A 14,231-nucleotide genomic window follows, 5' to 3' on the forward strand; every position below is an offset into this window, starting at 1 on the left:
CATATTAATTTTACTTTTTTTAATCAAACATACTTTTATTGTTATTATTAAATCAAACATACTTTTATTGTTATTATTAATACAATAATATAATTAAGTGTCAAAATAATTAATATAATTATAAAGCTGTGGAGTTCCTTCTACCCCGCCGTCACTAAAATTTACGGTGAAGTTTATCTGGGTGGACTATACACCACAGAAGACTTTATCACAGGGCCCTGGACAGTGTTGTGTATTCAGTGTCACCTGCTGCTGAGCTGTTCTCCAGAGCTCAGGTCGTCTGCTGCGACAATCATCGATGAAAACCATGAAAACAGACTGAACTGAACATGATCGCTTTCTAATTTCATGGACCGAAGAGATGCATTTTTTTTTAAACTGAGACAATGAATCGGACAAACTGCTTTTTAAAAACGCAGCGCTGGTTTTGTGAACGACAAAATGAAATGACTGCTTTGCTCGCATTTGTATAAAAATGATTCTATGCGAAAATAAAGTAAATTCACGTTACACGTTCCAACTCGCGATGCGATTAGAATCGCTTTTTTATTTTGGCTTGAATGAATTAAAATTTACTAATTCTTTTAAAAAACAACTCTTTCTTTTTAGAATAAAGATTTTTAATCACCATTAACATTAATTTTATCTATATTATATATAGATATATAATAAAGGAATAATTTATACAACTTATAAGGAACTTACGTTTTTTTCTAAAAAAATTAAAAATAAAATTTTAAATGAATTAAAACAGACATACTTTTGTTATTTGAAGTCACATCAAAGTTAATTTAGAGTTGTAAACATTGCCTTATAAGTGCCTTCTACTTGTACTTGTATGTGATATAACTAAAAATAAATAAATAAAATAAAATGTGAAGAGGTCACATGACCGCTGGAGCATCACATGACGACGAACGCGGAAGTGGAAACACTAGCTGAAGTAAAAACGCAGCGCAGCGGAATAAACGACTCTTTATAAAACAATATGAGTGACGAATATTATCTAGAGCTCAGTGAAAACCCCGTGCAGTTTGAGAACGCATCGAGCGTTAACAATGTGTTTTTCGACGAGGCGAATAAACAGGTGAGGACACGTTTAATAATTTGACGTATAATAACTGTATGACATTATAAAACGATATAATGACGTTGTTTCAAAATGTGTCCATTTTTTGGACAACACAGGTGCATTTTGAATGGTGTCGCTGTCGAAGTCATAATATAGACGTAGATAAATCATGCTTGCTTAGAGTGGCACGTGAGGTATCCTGTGCAGAGGTCTTCAAATTCAATGCATGTAACATTAAGTAGATGACATTTTAATGCGTTAAATACATAATTAGATTAGCCTTTATTTATGAATGAAATTATATTTAGATGCATGTTAACTCGATATGAATGTAACCCTATTATTTGCAATAACTTTCTTTCGCGTGTTTTATTCACTATGATTTATGCTAGATGGGATAAAATTTGGTGACCGTGTCATTGTTCATATATCAAAAAGTACTGTGGCTTGGTATCAGATGATACTTTTCTACAGTATATACTATGGACTTGAATTAATATTATATTCATATGTAACGTTATTTACAATATGTTTAGTGGTCATCTGCCATTATAAATTATGCTTTCTGAGTGTAATAGTTGTGTTTTGTGTGTTTGCAGGTGTTTGCAGTACGATCTGGAGGGGCCACAGGAGTCGTGGTTAAAGGGCCAGATGACAAGAGCTCCGTGGCTTTCAGGTAAGACCCCTAGAAGACTTTCATGCATCTATATCCTACATGCATCATTTAAAGATCACTCAGTTTTTTATATAGTTTATAATTTGTATAGTATTTGTTAATACTTTGAATTGTCTTTCTAGTAATTTAATTTACTTTTTTAACTTGTATTATATTATTATTGTTATTTTAAATGTATATTTAGGTTAAATTTATTTTTATTTCAGTTTTAGTTTTAGTCATTTTAGTATGCAAGTTTAACTTTTATTTACATTAAATGATTGAAATAAAAATCTTTTGTTTCAAATGTTTAGTTTTTTTTTTTTTTTTTGAAGTTTAAGGCTTCCATCTAATATTTGTATTTCATGTCAGCTTTATTTAAGTTACTTAAAAATAGTTTATATACATATATATAACAATAACAAAATTGGCAAACATTCTAAAACACTATTTTGTTTGACAGAATGGATGACAAAGGAGAGGTAAAGTGTATCAAATTCTCATTGGGGAACAAAATCTTAGCTGTGCAGCGCACTACAAAATCAGTTGTAAGTATCAGTGATGGTTGCTATCTCAGTAAATGCAATTGCTGTGCACTGGTTCTCTTTAAGTAAATTTCTTTCTTTCTCTTTTTTAGGATTTTATGAATTTCATTCCTGACTATCCACACTTGGAATTTTCCCATGAGTGCAAGGTACATCCCTAAACAAAAAGAGATTGGCTATGATTAATTAAATAATTAATGTATGTATTTATGCATAAACTATAAATAAAAAGTTCAAAGGCAGAAAGATTTTATTCAGTGAAAATTAAAATAATTTTATTCAGCAAGGATGCATTAAATTGGTAAAAAGTGACAGTAACAAAAATTCATAACGTTACAAACGATTTCTATAATTCTATATTTCAAATGACTTGTGTTTTGAAAACTTTGAGCTTCGTATTTAGCGAAGAATCATGAAAAAGGCTAATCTTGCTTTCCACAATACTATTAAGCAACTGTTAATGATAATAATAAATGTTTCTTGAGCGTCATATTCGAATGATTTCTGAAGGATCATGTGACTTTGAAGATCTGAGTAATGATGCTGAAAATTCAGCTTTGCATCACAGGAATTAATTCTGTTGAAGAATCGTACTGACCTCAAATTTATTTTTATTTTTTTTGCAGACAAAGAATGCCAGTATTCTCGGGTTTTGTTGGACCAACTGGAATGAGATCGTATTTGTCACTGACCAGGGAATAGAATTCTATCAGGTGAGGTGTCACCCTTACATCAGTTCAGTAAATTGATTGAAGTAATTATTATTTTTATAAGTCATTCTTTCTACCAAAGGTAAACAGAATCCTTGTTTTTCCTCTGTTTCAGGTGCTGCCAGATAAACGAACCCTGAAGCTCTTAAAGAGCCAGAGCATCAATGTGAACTGGTACATGTATTGCCCAGAGACGGCCGTTCTTCTCCTTTCCACCACTGTACAGGGTAATGTGCTACAGCCATTTGCTTTCAAGGTGAGTTCGATGTCTTATTCTTTAACGTTGATTGAAAGCATCCAAGAGTTTTGCATCTGCAGACTTAAACCAGAAGAGGGCAACAGTAGCTCTGATATTTGGCTGTTAAATCTTAACACATACTGCTCTAATCTTAACATCATGTTCTCTAGAGCGCGAACATGTCAAAGATGTCCAAGTTTGAGATTGAACTGCCAGCGGTGCCCAAACCAGCCAAACTCAGCCTCTCTGAACGTGACATCGCTGTGGCTACAATGTAAGACGTGTGTATGAACACCTGAGCCAACACTAGACATCCAACTCTGAACAAATGTATTCTGCAGATAATATGTTGGTTAATAGTTTATGAAATAAATTGCAATAATGTGTGAAAAAGCAACTGTGAAACCCAGTATATTCTCTCTCTCTCTCTCTCTCTCCTGTAGTTATGATCAGCTCTATGTGATGTATCTGAAGCATCACTCCAGAGCCACCAACAGTCCTGGAGCAGAGGTGGTCCTCTATCATCTGCCTAGGTACAACAGATAACTTACTGTCCAATAAAAGCGTCCTGCACTATTTTTGAGCGATTCTTCTTTCTTTTAACTGTAGAGAAGGCACGTGTAGGAAGACTCATGTGCTCAAACTAAACACCACGGGCATGTTTGCCCTGAACGTGGTGGATAACCTAGTTGTGGTGCACCATCAGAGCTCACAGGTGAGTTTAACAAGTTGTCAGTCACATGATATCAACACATTTGTGGAGTTCATGACAAGAGCTAGTCTCTAACAGTCTGCTCTGCTAATCCTCTGGCATTCTCATTATTTTATTTTGAATAATATGGATGCGCCGATATTAAAATTCAAGTTGATATCAATCATTATTTTGTCTGAATACATTAAAAAACATAAATAATTCATTGCAGCTTTATAAAGTCCTATATAAAAACATATTCATTTTGAGATTTGATGAAGATTACATTTAACAACGTAAGCGTTTTTAAAGAAGAACTTAATGGTAAATGACGTCAGATGTAATCCACATGTGAAATTATGGGAAATGAGCATGCAGAAATAAATATAAAAAATCTCTAAAATATTTGTACCAATAAAGTGCATCCCTAAAAAAATATGTGAAAGCATGATATACTCTTATCAGCAAACCTGCTTAAAATAAAGGTCTGATCTGCTCTGCATTTGTTTGAAATGCTTGCCTTATTGTATTTCAGTCTTCACTCATTTATGATATAAAACTGAGGGAATCAGATGGTGCATTAAATGTGCATCAGCCTGTGCTTCCTGCCCAGTCCATCAACCCCTACAAGATCCATCTCACAGGTGACATGTAATTCATTGTTTTTAATTAATGCTTCTCTGAGAGTGTAAGGAACATAATCTTTCTTTCCACACCCTTACAGGACCTGCGGCTGCTCCAAGTCAGGCCCCAGTGCCCTGTGAACTTTGTATCCTTACAAAGGATATCCTAACTTATGTTCATATGTGAACTATACCATATGTACTTGCCCTTTTCAAACTTTTCCTTTACATTCAAGACTCATCTTCCTGGAGTGTTTTCCAACCGGATATCATCATCAGTGCCAGCGAAGGTACTTTACTAAACAACACACAGATGAAATAAAATCTGGCATGATGGAGAATGATTATTTGTGACCCTGGAGCACAAAACCAGTCTTAAGTCGCTGGGGTATATTTTTAGCATCAGCCAAACAAAACAGTCAATGGGTTAGAATTATTGATTTTTCTTTTATGCCAAAAATCATTAGGATATTAAGTAAAGATCATGTTCCATGAAGATATTTAGTAAATTTCCTACCGTAAATATATCAAAACGTAATTTTTGATTAGTAATATGAATTATGGACAACTTCAAAGGCGATTTTCTCAATATTTAGATTTTTTTGCACCCTCAGATCCCAGATTTTCAAATAGTTGTATCTCGGCCTAATGTTGTTCAATCCTAATAAACATACATCAGTGAAAATCTTATTAATGCAGCTCAAAAATTGACACTTAAGGCTGATTTTGTGGTCCAGGGTCACATATGTTCTCTGTTTGTCAGGATATCTGTGGTACCTCCAGGTGAAGCTCCAGCCCACATTGAAACTCCTGCTGGATAAAGGCAAACTCATGGACTTCCTGTTGCGGAGACGAGACTGCAAAATGGTCATCTTGTCTGTATGCTTGCAAAGTAAGCAGCAGAGCGCTCTATAATGAAAATGCTTTCTAAAATAACCCTGCAAAACAATATCTACAATAGAGTTATAGTAAGATATGATGATTGTAGTATATTAGATATTAGGATTATGTTTAATGACGAATGTCTTGTTCTTCAGTGCTTACAGAAGGAGATAAAGGGAATCTGTCTGTGGTGGCAACAGTGTTTGATAAACTCAACCAAGTGTACAAAGAGTACCTGGATGCAGAGCAAGCGTATACTGCGGTCAGTACAGATTGTTTTATTACACTGCATTTTCTATATATGTAAATAGAAATGTTTATATTTTCAGTTTTTCTCTCTCCTCAGGCTATGGAAACAGGGCCCAGTCGCTCAAGCACTTCTTCTAAAAGGCCCGTCCGGACCCAGGCGGTGATAGACCAGTCTGACATGTACACACACGTGCTGTCTGACTTCACTGAGAAGAAGGTAAACAAGCGTTGTATTTGGATGCAATTGCTTTATTTAAAAATATGCATGTTCTGCAAGTCTCCAATATTGTTGTTTCTTATTCTAATGCTGTAAATTGTCTTCTTTGAACAGGGAGTGATGCATAAGTTCATAATTGCAGTTCTTATGGAGTACATTCGTTCTCTTAACCAGTTTCAGATCCCTGTCCAGGTATGAACTAAAAATGAATATTTCTGGAAAATGTATGCGTCTTTCAGGCCATCCCAGATGTAGGCGAGTTTGTTTCTTCATCAGATTTAGAGAAATGTAGCATTGCATCACTTGCACACCAGTGGATCCTCTGTAGTGAATGGGTGCCGTCAGAAAGAGAGTCCAAACATTCATTCTGACGGCACCCATTCACTGCAGAGGATCCATTGGTGAGCAAGTGATGCAATGCTAGATTTCTCTAAATCTGATGAAGAAACAAACTCATCTAAATAATAAATGACACGTGTGTGATTAACATAATATGTTAAAATTGCAAAACAATAATCGTAGGTAGTAGTCTCAGGTTGGTATATCTTAACCATTCACTCCAGTGGTAAGCTCTGGTGTAACTGTAAATTGTGTCCCGGGTTCACCTTCCCCTGACCCAGGTGTTGGGGCTTGTTGGGTGTTTTGCTAGGCGTTTTGGTTGCTTAGACACATTCTGCTTTGAGCGTCTACAGTAACTGATGATAATCTTTGCTGTGGCCTCCAGCATTGCACTTCATAGGAAAATTAATTTGTTGCCTGACATTTAGAAGATTATTCACATATAGAGTGACATACACTAACTGCGTGAGTTTCAGTGCAGTTATGACTGAACTTGACTTAAGGCAGCAAACTTTGTTTATGAGCTTTTTAGACTTCATTTGTAGGACGGTGTGGGGTAAAGTGGAGAGAGAGTTAGTGCAATGGGACAAACAATTTTTATAAATAAATGAATATCTAGTCAGATCTATAAACTGTGGTCTACGTTAATTTTACAAACCCTGCATGGGTTTGGGAAATTTGGCTGTTAAAAAATATATAATTTTAAGCCAGTCAAAAGAACAAAATGACTTGGAATAGAGATTAGTTCATTCTGATGAACCAGATCGAACTAGAGTATTAGTCAAATGATCTGATCTTCCCATTACTATAAAAAAAAATTGATGTAAGTGTCATCAAGTAAAACACGTAAATATTTAATAACTATATATGTTTAGTCAAAACAATTACAAAAATGTCATTAATTGAAATGAAGCTGAAATAAAATGAATATAAATATTAGATGTAAAACTTAAATGAACATTAAAAATGTAGCATCGTCAGTTAACTAAATACTGAAGTACTAAAATATAAATAAAGATTAAAAAACTGAAACTAGTGAAAATGACGAAAGAACATTTAGAAATTGACTGAAACTTAAAAGTAATATTAAAATGAAAACTGAAAATGTAAAAATAAAAGCCCATTTAAAAAACATGAAAAAATACTATGATTGTATTAAGGGATGAGGTTCCTGCCTTAATGCGTTACATGTGAGCAATTATATTTTGATAAGTAATATTAGGCTTAGAATTCATAAAATGTTTAATATTTATATATATAAAGCTTGATTTCTTTTCTTTTTATAGTGTTGGGTTCGAGTATTTAATGTTACGTTTGCATTATTTACTAAAGAAGTTGTGTTGTATGCAGTATACAGTGACTCTTCTCGTCGTTGTTCTGATCTTTCCAGCACTATTTGTATGAGCTAGTCATCAAAACTCTGGTCCAGCACAACCTCTTCTACATGCTGCACCAGTTTCTTCAGTATCACGTCCTCAGCGACTCCAAACCACTGGTGAGCTTAAGTTATTGTAACTCATTTTCTTACACTAGAACATTCCTTTATGTACATTCATTCCTCTTGTCTGTAAAAACCGATGACGCTTTGCTTCAGTTAGAACTTCTTGATGTGGCTGACTCATGTTTTTTGTGCTTCTAGGCTTGTTTGCTGCTGTCTCTGGAGAGCACATATCCACCTGCCCACCAGCTCTCTCTAGACATGCTGAAGGTACGAAAAACTGCTTTACACTCACATGCATGTTCAGTGCAGATGATTTAAAGGGTTAGTTCACCCAAGAATGAAAATTTGTACATCTTCTACTCGCCCTCGAAGCTTCACCCCCTGGAGCCGTGTGAGAGACGTTTTATTACAGATGCGCGCACTTTATTTCACGTCTTCTGAACTGTTGACAACAAACACTTGCGTAACACACATTGGACGTGCAAGGACAATTTTTAATATAACTCCGATTGGATTATTCTGAAAGAAGAAAGTCACATACACCTAGGATGCTTCAGGGTGAGTAGAAGATGGACGGATTTTCATTCTCGGGTGAACTAACCCTTTAAGCTTCATTTTGCCTTTGCTGATCTCAAGTGATCCATGCGTGGGTTTGTGTGTGTTTTTCAGAGGCTCTCCACTGCTAATGATGAGATCGTGGAGGTTCTTCTGTCCAAGCAGCAGGTTTTAGGCGCTCTGCGTTTCATTCGAAGCGTCGGCGCCCACGATAACATCTCTGCTCGGAAGTTTCTGGACGCCGCGCGCCAAACAAACGACACTATGTTGTTCTACACCATCTTCCGCTTCTTCGAGCAGAGGAATATGCGATTGCGTGGAAATCCTGGTTTCAACCAAGGTAGGTGATTTTGACGAATGAAAAGGAGTTTATGTCCATGAAATGTGCTGAACATCAAAATCAAACAAACCAGGGTGTAGAGATATACTTCATTCTCATTGACTTGGAGCAGAAACGTCAGCACATGAGTGGACTTCCTCTGATATCATCTTCCTGTTTCAGGAGAGCACTGTGAGGAGCATGTGGCCTACTTTAAGCAAGTGTTTGGAGAGAACGCTTTGATGAAACAAGCCACGGCATGAAAGCCTACAGTAGCAGCTGGAACGATGGTTTAACCAGGAGGAAACGGTATTGCTTTGAGCAAAATGAAAACCAAATTAAGCTCACATTACAAGAGACTTAAAAGAGACACTTTACCATCTTGTATGCATGTTTGCCATGAAGTTCAGATGGTTTTAGCAGGAACAGGATCTAAATGGAGAATTAATAATATGGCCACATCGAAAGTGCTTAACTAAATGGTCTGTATGTATGAAAGCTGATCATGTATATATTTTAAAAAGCTTTTATAGTGTATATATAATAAATATAATATGTACAAATATGTAATATGCTTTGTGAGATTATTTACAAAAAAAGAAATGAATGATTGGGCCAAGCACTGGAACAAATCAAGGCGATTGTTTTAGGTTCATCATTTTTGGCATGATGATTATCCACGGAAATGATTCAGCCCTTTGAACCACAGATATCTGGGATCGGTAATAAGATGCTTCTCTGTGCTGAATGTAACTTATGCATTGCCTGTGGGTCAATGTTTTTTATAACAGTTTTTGGTCATGTTTTATTTTAAAGTTCGATTCTCAAACATTTGTCTCAATAAACCCGCAAATTCCTGCTTATTAATAGTTAATAAGGTAGTTGTTTAGTTTAGGTATTGGCAAGGATTAGAAACGTTTAATTCGGTCATGCAGCAGAATATGTGCTTTATAAGTGCTAATAAACAGCCAATATGATAATAATATGTTAATGCTAATGAGCAACTAGTTAATAGTGAGAATTTGTCTCTATACTAAAGTGTTAACCAGTTTTCCTTAGAAATTTTATCCATTAAGAAAGTAAACTTTTTTTGGTTTGCTTGAAAATGCCTTTGTCCATTGTAGTTTTTTAGCTTAACATAATGAATAATAAAAAAAAAATCAAAGTTATCTATATAATCTACAATCTAAATACCTTAAATTTCATTTTCTTTTAAATAAGAAAATATTTAATTCCTCTCATGTCCACAAAAATTCTCTCATCTATGTTGCTAATCAAAGACTCCCTTGAAAACCAGAATATGGTTCATAATAAAACGATTTTATCTGCATCATGTGATGTCACTTTCTTCTGCAGTGGACATTTTGAGCACATTATGGTAAACATTATCTTAATGTATAAACATAATCTTAATTTTTTTCTATATATGATCTCCAATGACTTATTGACAAGGAGTATATAAATTGAGCATTGGGTTAATTGTTATGGTTTGTAATATTTTAATGACTTCTATTTAAATAAATATAATTTGAGATCAACCTGATCAATGACATTTGGGTGTCCAGAAAAGTCCTGCCATTGATAATCATGAGTCACAATGGTAAAACTGTCAACTAGATTACCCGTCAACCCACAAAGTAACATAGTTGACGTTCTCCAAAAATACAGTAAAAAAATAAGTTCTTAATATCAAAATTAATAAGCTTGGCAACTAGCAGAGAAGTGACACTAATGAAATATATCAACGGAAACCAACAGTTGGTGTATTGAGAAAGCATATTGGTTTTTATTTTCCTGATAAGAAATGTACCCTAAATTACAGAATTCCTTTTATGCTTTGTCTAAACGAATGACTTCTGGCAATGTACCCTTTTCACATTTCTAGATTTCAGAAGCTGAACTAATCATACTATCGGCAAGTACCAAAAATAAAAGTATCGGTTTTGGGCGAGTACTGGAAAAAGTGGTATCGGTGCAGCCCTAGTGGTGATTAATGGTAATGACAACATTTTACTGTTTACTGCAAAAGAAAAATAAACAATATACTTTATATCCTCCGCCGGTGTATTAGAAACAGTCACAGCAGTCTTAACTAGTGTTGAGGAATTTAATGCCAAGGTAAGAAAGAAATAAGTATCGATTTATAAATGTACAGTCGTGGCCAAAAGTTTTGAGAATTACATAAATACTAGTTTTCAAAAGGTTTGCTGCTAAACTGCTTTTAGATCTTTGTTTCAGTTGTTTCTGTGATGTACTGAAATATAATTACAAGCACTTAGAGCTGAAACAACGAATCGATTTAATCGATTAAAATTGATTATTAAAATAGTTGTCAACTAATTTAGTCATCGATTCGTTGCTAAATAACTTTTATTTGCCGTGAGCAGGCTCATTTCGTGCATATTTCAAATCTGCGGTGACCAAAGTGTGGCAGTAATGAGCCACCGGAGGTTTTACTCAGCCAGTACAACAGGAGAAGTAGCGAATAGCCAATAGCTGGCCTTGTTTTATGTCACGTGCTTCCCGAACAGCGTCTCTGCAGCCATGTCTGCAGCATTCAGCGTGATGTGGGAGTACTTTACATTGAGCCTTTAAAAAAGAAGAGTAACCTGTAAACTCTGCACTACTGCACTGTTTAAGGGGACGTTCACATATCGCATCTTTTGCGCTCTCAAGTTCGTTATTTCCAACACCGCACCGCATCGAGTTAAAAACATTTCAACTTTTCAGAATGCAGCAACCGCACCGCGGGTCATGTGAATTAGAACTAGAACTAACCAATCAGCTTCATACTTTCCCGTAACAACCTTAAAAGCTCAGTCAAGATGAAAGGAACAGCTGATCATAGTTGTATATGGATTTCCATTTTGAAATAAATTTAGTAGTAGAGCTACTGCAAGCGATTTTTTGAGCTGCAAATCCATTTATCCTTTGCTGAAGTTTCCGCTTCTTCAAGGAGAGAGCACGTCATGGTTGCTTAGCAAAGGCAGACGCCTCAGGGGCGCTTCTGCGCGAGCGCTTTGGAAAGAAGGAGAAAGCGGTGCGCCTAGCGTTTTCCACGCGTTTTTAGGCGCGATTTGTGAACGGCCCCTAAGACTTTCATTTGTGCAGATTCTCCAGTACAATGTTGTTTGCAAATGTTTAGTCGTAAAAGCTGATAACATTGCTTTTTAACAGTTAACATTTAAAGCTTTACAAACATGTTCTGTGATCAGTTTGTCGTTTACCAGTTCAAAATTCAGTCGTGCAGCCTAATTATGACTGAATGAGAGAGGTAAATGTAGATATTTGAAATGCACTTTTTTTCTAAGTATTATTCACTGCTCTTTTTCACACAGCAGGTTTTTTGTGTGTGTCCTATTTTTTTTTCTGGACAACCTTCTGATGGATTTTACTTTAAATTGTGAGTTCCATTCAGGTTTCATGCCATTGGCACTTTTTTTGAAGGATTGTTTACAATTTCACAGCAAAAGCTATAAAGCTTTTTCCCAGTAAATAATAAAATACAATGCACTGCAATTTTATTCTGTTTTATCCTTATTCTTCGTGAAAATATGTTCTGAAAGATTCCTTAATAAGCTTTGTTCGGGATGTTAAACTACTTTAGGAGCTCTAAGGACTGCCATGGTGAAAACATTATTTGAAATCTCCTTGTGAAATTTGCTAGAGTATGGGTCAGTGTTCTGATTGCAGAAGAGTTCGACAAAGGATTACTAACACAATAAAACAACTCCAGGTATATTTTTGATGAGGATATGACAGTGCAAAATGGTTAAAATCTCTTAAATCTATGCTGAATGATAAAGACCATTTATTAATAATTTACTTGGGGAAAAAATGGAAAAAACTAAAATATAAGTACATAAACCGATTAATCGATTAATCGTAAAAAATAATCGACAGATTAATCGATTATCAAAATAATCGTTAGTTGCAGCCCTACAAGCACTTCATACGTTTCAAAGGCTTTTATCGACAATAACATGACATTTATGCCAAGAGTCAGTATTTGCAGTGTTGGCCCTTCTTTTTCAGGACCTCTGCAGTTCGACTGGGCATGCTCTCAATCAACTTCTGGGCCAAATCCTGACTGATAGCAACCCATTCTTTCATAATCACTTCTTGGAGTTTGTCAGAATTAGTGGGTTTTTGTTTATCCCCCCGCCTCTTGAGGATTGACCACAAGTTCTCAATGGGATTAAGATCTGGGGAGTTTCCAGGCCATGGACCCAAAATTTCAACATTCTGGTCCCCGAGCCACTTAGTTATCACTTTTGCCTTATGGCACGGTGCTCCATCGTGCTGGAAAATGCATTGTTCTTCACCAAACTGTTGTTGGATTGTTGGAAGAAGTTGCTGTTTGAGGGTGTTTTGGTACCATTCTTTATTCATGGCTGAGTTTTTGGGCAGAATTGTGAGTGAGCCCACTCGCTTGGATGAGAAGCAACCCCACACATTAATGGTGTCAGGATGCTTTACTGTTGGCATGACACAGGACTGATGGTAGCGCTCACCTTTTCTTCTCCGGACAAGCCTTTTTCCAGATGCCCCAAACAATCGGAAAGGGGCTTCATCGGAGAATATGACTTTGCCCCAGTCCTCAGCAGTCCATTCACTATACTTTCTGTAGAAGATCAATCTGTCCCTGATGTTTTTTTTTTGGAGAGAAGTGGCTTCTTTGCTGCCCTTCTTGACACCGGGCCATCTTCCAGAAGTCTTGGCCTCACTGTGCGTGCAGATGCGCTCACACCTGCCTGCTGCCATTCCTGAGCAAGCTCTGCACTGGTGGCACTCCGATCCCCAGCTGAATCCTCTTTAGGAGACGATTCTGGCGCTTGCTGGACTTTCTTGGATGCCCTGAAGCCTTCTTTACAAGAATTGAACCTCTTTCCTTGAAGTTCTTGATGATCCTATAAATTGTTGATTTAGGTGCAATCTTAGTAGCCACAATATCCTTGCCTGTGAAGCCATTTTTATGCAACGCAATGATGGCTGCACGCGTTTCTTTGCGGGTCACCATGGTTAACAATGGAAGAACAATGATTTCAAGCATCACCCTCCTTTTAACATGTCAAGTCTGCCATTCTAACCCAATCAGCCTGACATAATGATCTCCAGCCTTGTGCTCGTCAACATTCTCACCTGAGTTAACAAGACGATTACTGAAATGATCTCAGCAGGTCCTTTAATGACAGCAATGAAATGCAGTGGAAAGTTTTTTTTGGGATTAAGTTAATTTTCATGGCAAAGAAGAACTATGCAATTCATCTGATCACTCTTCATAACATTCTGGAGTATATGCAAATTGCTATTATAAAAACTTAAGCAGCAACTTTTCCAATTTCCAATATTTATGTAATTCTCAAAACTTTTGGCCACGACTGTACACTCAATTTTTTTTTTTTATTAAATCATAGAAAACTTTACTAGATGTTAATAATTGTGGAAATGCATCATCACAGTCTGTGAAAAGGGTCCATCGTGCATCTCTAATGTTTGTGCCGGTGTCACAAAAAAAAGACTTAATTTTCACATTTAAACACAATTTTAATAACACTGCAATGTAACAAAGTTTCCATACAGATTTAAATCACATTTTAAAATTAAAAATCCTAAAACTGACATTCACAGGTGCGTAATACAGTAGATCTCAGAAGGATTGTGCTACATGAAGTACATTTACATACTCTACTAA

General features: G+C 35.9%; 1 protein-coding gene across 1 annotated transcript; it reads left to right on the forward strand.

Moving 5' to 3' along the window:
* Nucleotides 1–903: 903 nt before the first annotated feature.
* Nucleotides 904–9,106, forward strand: rmc1 (regulator of MON1-CCZ1). Its single transcript, XM_059535193.1, has 20 exons — nucleotides 904–1,087; nucleotides 1,672–1,748; nucleotides 2,191–2,275; nucleotides 2,365–2,421; nucleotides 2,899–2,985; nucleotides 3,098–3,238; nucleotides 3,391–3,494; nucleotides 3,664–3,753; nucleotides 3,830–3,935; nucleotides 4,447–4,555; nucleotides 4,636–4,680; nucleotides 4,771–4,824; nucleotides 5,298–5,426; nucleotides 5,572–5,678; nucleotides 5,763–5,882; nucleotides 5,997–6,074; nucleotides 7,612–7,716; nucleotides 7,861–7,929; nucleotides 8,332–8,557; nucleotides 8,720–9,106. Exons 1-20 carry the CDS (start codon nucleotides 989–991, stop codon nucleotides 8,797–8,799), a joined length of 1,968 nt encoding a protein of 655 aa, XP_059391176.1. The 5' UTR covers nucleotides 904–988; the 3' UTR covers nucleotides 8,800–9,106.
* Nucleotides 9,107–14,231: the final 5,125 nt, after the last annotated feature.

The sequence above is a fragment of the Carassius carassius genome, chromosome 42 (genome assembly GCF_963082965.1).
Source record: "Carassius carassius chromosome 42, fCarCar2.1, whole genome shotgun sequence".
NCBI lineage: Eukaryota > Metazoa > Chordata > Actinopteri > Cypriniformes > Cyprinidae > Carassius > Carassius carassius.